The sequence below is a fragment of the Fragaria vesca genome, linkage group LG3 (genome assembly GCF_000184155.1).
Source record: "Fragaria vesca subsp. vesca linkage group LG3, FraVesHawaii_1.0, whole genome shotgun sequence".
Lineage (NCBI taxonomy): Eukaryota > Viridiplantae > Streptophyta > Magnoliopsida > Rosales > Rosaceae > Fragaria > Fragaria vesca.
Window position 1 is genome coordinate 17,303,291 of NC_020493.1, and position 5,909 is coordinate 17,309,199.

Genomic DNA, 5,909 nt, shown 5'->3' on the forward strand with positions numbered 1-5,909 from the left:
TGTTTATTTGTGAAACGATCTTGACTTAAGATATTATGCAATTCAGTTTCAGGTATAATAACATTTCTCTAGTAGTAACTTCCAAACTATCAAGTCTCACTTTCGCTAGACATTCTAAATTAACGACCTTCGGTACAGGTCTTATCGAGTTGAGAGTGAGGTCTGTCATAAGACAAAAAAGTGGCGGTCCGGGGACGTCAGCCCCCTCGACAGCCAGAAATATTTTGTCAATAATAGTTGGATGCTTAACTCTTGGGATGTGCATGCTGTGAAGAATCTTAGCCAATTTCTTTCTATACATTCTCCTTGTGGATAATCTCAAGAAACCCGGTACTATGACCCCAAATTCATCCTGCGCTTCAAGGCAAGGAGCATCGAAAGTTATAGCTCCACGATTATTATAAGGACGGCTTCCAGTAAGAGCATCTTCAGCAGTACAGTTAAATTTATTACTAAATTTGTTAACATTTAGATTTACAACAGTAATTTTTAAACTTTTGATGTAGAGGAATAATCTGATTATAAGCATGTTGCTTGGGAACCCAATGGGATTGGGTGCATGTTTTCTTTCATAAACTCGAGTTTTAAATGTCTGTCGAATCTCAAAGGACATGTTTGAATAAAGAGCTTCTCTGCTCAGCGGTGAAAGCGAAGAAAACGGTCAAGTAGTCGGCGATTGAGACGATACAGTGGAGTTTAAAAGAATTCGATAACAATAGAGAAGAGAACAGAGATTCGAGAGAAGTTGTTGCTGTTCAAAAGAAAAAGAAAAAATCAAAGGATCTCTGTTTATAGAGGGATTACAAGCACAATACCATTTGTTTTGGCCACAACAGTAAATCTGGGTATGCAAAGTCTCTTTTAGTTGTTGCGGACGTGCCATCGCGTGGACGCGGAATGTAGTGGTTGTAGTAGCGGGGTGCGCTTAGCCTTCTGCTTCTAATCAAGCGACTGAGGATGGAGAGAGCACCAACTCCACCGCAGGGTTCTTCAGATTCACCTTGCGTACTGAGCAAGGACATACAGTAGTCCGCCTGAGCGTCACAATATCGATACTCGACGTAGGGTCGAGCAGAGCTTCAATTGGAAAGGATAGGAAAAAAAACAAAGCTCCGGAGAGCGTACAGGGAAACGAAAGCAAAGCTCCGGGGAGCGTCTTGAAGTTCAACTATGTTGAAGGTAATTTTGTAATTGTTGAGTTGTTGTAGAGTGCTAAACCAGATTCTCAAACTCTCTTATATAGAGGTATTTTAGGGCCACAGATATTGGCCCAAAACATGTCAAAGACTTGTAGAAGTCTTCAACGATAAATGTGGCGTAGGCGATGTTAATCACTTGTTTAACACGATTGTCCTTTGGCGAAGTAACTAACTGCAATCGATCCCATGAAGACCTGGACGTGCACCACTGTTCACCCATGCAAATACAATTAAGGAGTAGAGTCCTTAACCACCAATACAACCAAACTCATGAAGATGTGGACGTAAGTTCCCCATGCAAACATGCTTGAATAAAGATAAGGATCCTTAATGAACCCCTCCCCATGCAATCATGCTTAACTAAGGATATATATTGCTTTTTTATCCAATAGAGGTATTGTAGGCGGAGTCTGCCTCTTTCCTTGCTAGCTCTCTCAATTGATATATATGTATATATATATATATACCACCAAGCGGAGCCCGCCTCTCTCCTTCTCCTATGCGAAGTCTTCCACCTCTGTTTCCTCACATGGTCTCCTACGCGAAGTCTCCTTTGTATGCGAAGTCATCTCGCCTTGTTTCTTGGCGAAGTCTCCCGCGCGAAGGCATCTCGCCTCGCTCAACCTTCTACTCGAAGTCAGTCCACTTCTTGTCACATGTGAACTCTGCTACCCAGCTAGCTCGCCTGATTTCACTGGCGGGTCATCACTTATAAACCCAATATTTCGGGCTCGTCGGTGTGGACCATGAATTTAACTAATATTCACTTAGACAATTACTGTCTAGTAAAATATTAATTCTGGGTGTAAACACCATTGAGTACAATGAAACCTATTCTTATTGAGACTAGGATATTAAGAATGTAGTCAATCCCTATTCAAACCAGGATCATGAACCTGCTGTTCATGCGATTTTATTCAACAAAAAATTGATTACAGCAAACGAACAGGAAAAAATCAGACTCAGAAGAAAATTAACACAGCAAGCAATACTAACAAAGTTACAAGGAGAATTGACAAGCTTCAAGAGAGAGACAAAGAGAGCTGTCCAACTGGAGGCGTCTGGATAATTTAGGGTTTGTATTGGGGATCAGGGGATATGGATTCGATGGAGGCAGTGCGGATCTAATTACAGTTTGAGTACAATTTAGTGCTAAGACTTGTATTGCGATCCGGTGGGGTGCAATGTGGATGGCGTCCGGTGACGGTGGCCGGACGTTGACGACGGAGCGGAGTGGGTGAAAGCCCGACATAGGCGGGGAGTACGTGGTGAGCATATGGCGTCGTCGAGACGGTGCAGACTCAGTCTTAAGAGTTGGGGATGCTCGTTGCATTGGTCCTCTAGGCCTGGCTATAGTTTTTTTTTTTTTTTTACACTTTTGTGTTATTAACACACTCTATAATGAGAACCAATCATGAAATATATTCAAGTTTCAAGTTTGTAAATAAAATTGAAATGTGTAGATAGGAAAATAGATGATGAGGTGTATTTTTTTTTTTGGCAAAAGAAATTAAGCTTTATTAAATAAAAGAGAAGAAATCGACAAGAAAATGAGAGACATTAACCAGAACCCCCTTTTAACAAATGCAAAAGATGTACGAGACATCAAACGAACCATGCAAATGGTTGGAATCGAATTGATCAAACTAGATTAAAGGTTCAGACGCACTGTACGTGTCCGATTGCGTGCACGATATCTTGGACTCGATCGACATTGTTTTTCCTCGGAATTCTTTTGTTTTGGGAGAGTACAGAGAAGTAACATCTGAAGCTGCTTCACCCTCATCAAACCAGGTTTCATATCTAACCTCAGATTGAGCATAATTATATTGTATTACCAAGAGGTTCTTCATTTTCTAGATTTAAGCGCAAGTGTTGGAATCGAATTGATCAAACTAGACTAAAGGTTCAGACGCACTATACGTGTCCGATTGCGTGCACGATATCTTGGACTCGATTGACTATTGTTTTTCCTTGGAATTCTTTTGTTTTGGGAGAGCACGGAGAAGTAACATCTGAAGTTGCTTCACCCTCATCAAACCAGGTTTCATATCTAACCTCAGATTGAGCATAATTAAACTGTATTACCAAGAGGTTCTTCATTTTCTAGATTTAAGTGCAAGTGTTGGAATCGAATTAATCAAACTAGACTAAAGGTTCGGACGCACTGTACGTGTCCGATTGCGTGCACGATATCTTGGACTCGATCGACATTGTTTTTCCTTGGAATTCTTTTGTTTTGGGAGAGCACGAAGAAGTAACATCTGAAGCTGCTTCACCCTGATCAAACCAGGTTTCATATCTAACCTTAGATTGAGCATAAACTGTAAGTTCTTCATTTTCTAGATTTAAGCGCAAGTGTTTTGGCCTCTTCATCCATTCCATTGCCACTTTATCACAGTCAGTACACAGACGAGGATTGCAAAATCCCTCTTCCAAAATCCCCCCCCGACTTTCTTCCAACTCCTTTAAGTTAAGGAATGCGCGCAGCTCTGTTCTAACCTTAATTTATTTGCGTTTTTTTTTTTGTTACAAATTTCTTTTCGTTTCTTATTACTGGGTTCAGATTCATATAGACATTCATATCTAATAATTTGATTATTGCTTTGTGGTATTTAGATTGTCTGGGGTTGCGATACATCTTCTGTTATTGCGAAGTAGAAATGGGTCGTACAAAGGAAGTCGCTCGTAGATCAACCGGTGAACCGATCGTCCCTAAGAAGCCCCGTACTAGTCCGGTGAGTTCTTCTGTTCTATGACTTCTATCATTTCCAAACTGGGTGGGTTGTGTTTAAGCCTTTAAGGTGTTTGTTCAAAGTCCTCACACAACTCTTGTTTTTGTTAGATATCAAACAAGTTTGCAAACAGGCCTGAAACTCCAAAGAGCAGTTGTGAGTTTGACAACTCCCAAGATGAAGCGGAAGAGGAAGACAACATACCTGAGATGCCCGAAGATGAAGAGACAAGCTCCAAGTCTCCTAAAAAGCGGCCTTGTACTACTCCGGTGAGTTCTTCTTGCGTTTCCAAACTGGGTTGAGTTTTTCTTGCGCTCCAGTTGTTTGTTGGAAGTCCTCACAGAACTATTATTGTTTTTGTTAGAAACCATACAAGTCTGCAAAGAGGCCTGAAAATGTGGTGGATATACAAAACAGCAGTTGTCAGCCTGAGAAGCCCCAAGAGGGAAAGGCTAGCTCTGAGCCTGAGATGAAAGAAAAGGCGCGGTCCATTGACTTTGATAATCTGAATTTCAGTTATGATGTCATCTCCAGGATTCTTGGGAAAGCCAATATTTCGAGGGAAGCGTACGATCAAGTTTTGAAGGAGCGAGATTTGGCCGTGAACAAGCTCAACAACTTGAAACAAGAGCTAAAGGAGGTCCAGAATTATAGGTCCATGGGTCTGGCTGAGTTTGAGTTAGGCAAGAAGGTGTTGGAGGATGAGAAAAAAGCATTGACTAAGAGACTAGATGAGTCTGAGTTAGCCACGAAGGTGTTGAAGGCTGAGAAGAAAGCATTGACTGAGAGACTCGATAAGGAGTTTTGTAACTTTGCAGCAGAGCTGAAGGAGGTCCTGGAAAGCTTGTCCAGGAGCAAGGCTGAGTTGGAACGGACTTCCCAGGAAAGAGATGGCTACCGAAACAGTTTTGAATTGGGGAAGAAGGAGTGGGAGGATGAAAAGAAATCTCTGAGTGAGAGACTTAATAAGGAGTTCAATAACTTTGGAGCAGAGCTAAAGCAGGTCCTGGGAAACTTGTCCAAGAGCGAGGCTGAGTTGGAGAAGACTTCCCAGGAACGGGATACCTACAGGAACAGCTTGGAATTAGGGGACAAGGTCTGGGAGGCTGAGAGGATTGAAATGGCTAATAAGGAAAAGGAAAATGCCATTGAATTGGGGAAAAAGGTAGCCGAGGCTGAGAGGATAGACATGGCGGAGCGTACAGCAATGACAAACAAGGAAAAGGAAATGGCCTATTGCAAAGGGTACCTAGATGGGTGGTTCAAGAAGCCTCATGCTTATGTCCACGCATGGCATATTGCCACATTGGCTAATGAGATTACTGATCTTCCTGTCCTGCAGATTATGAACAACTTGCCAAATCACATGTCTAGATCTATACATCAGTTAGTAAGTGCGCAGATTATTAATTAAATCTCCTTAAGGCAACTAGGAAAACAACAGTGTATATGATCATTTCATCACATCAACCACCCAAAATTGTGTCAACCCTGGTTATCTGCCTGCCAAAAGAAATGCTAGAACTGCATATATCTGCAGTATTAACTATTGAGCAATATTGTTTTTATTCCATCTATATGTTCTTTCTCAATTTTTGATGATCTAATATAGCCATAGCCCATAGGATTAGTGGAGGGATTATCTAACGGCAAACACAAAAGGCCCCTCTGTTATTCAGATCTCTCTCATATTCTTCTTCTTGTCGGTGCTGCTGTTGCTTGGGAGGAGAAGGTTGAGAAGGTAGTCAAGGTACCCTTTTGAATTGCATTTGGCACTATATTGATTTTGTGATCTCACTTAAATTATCTGTTTAGCACTCGTATTGGCTCTATACATGAACATAGATATATAGGTCATTCTAAACTATCCCCAGTGTGGGTTTGCAAATCCTTCTATTTCACAAGACTATCTAGTCATCATTGGATCAATTGATCCTTCTTGAACATGGCTGATTTTAATTTTGAGACTTTTCTT

At 41.3% G+C, this 5,909-nt stretch overlaps 1 protein-coding gene across 1 annotated transcript; it reads left to right on the forward strand.

The window, feature by feature from the left end:
- The first annotated feature begins 3,317 nt into the window (after positions 1–3,317).
- Positions 3,318–5,348, forward strand: LOC101308950. Its single transcript, XM_004295855.1, has 4 exons — positions 3,318–3,492; positions 3,819–3,937; positions 4,045–4,203; positions 4,299–5,348. Exons 2-4 carry the CDS (start codon positions 3,863–3,865, stop codon positions 5,346–5,348), a joined length of 1,284 nt encoding a protein of 427 aa, XP_004295903.1. The 5' UTR covers positions 3,318–3,492; positions 3,819–3,862.
- Positions 5,349–5,909: the final 561 nt, after the last annotated feature.

Coding starts and splice junctions, on each gene's coding strand:
- LOC101308950 (XM_004295855.1), top strand. CDS start 3,863: ATGGGTCGTACAAAGGAAGTCGCTCGTAGATCAACCGGTGAACCGATC. Junction 3,938..4,044: donor AGAAGCCCCGTACTAGTCCG/GTGAGTTCTTCT, acceptor TGTTTTTGTTAG/ATATCAAACAAGTTTGCAAA. Junction 4,204..4,298: donor AGCGGCCTTGTACTACTCCG/GTGAGTTCTTCT, acceptor TGTTTTTGTTAG/AAACCATACAAGTCTGCAAA.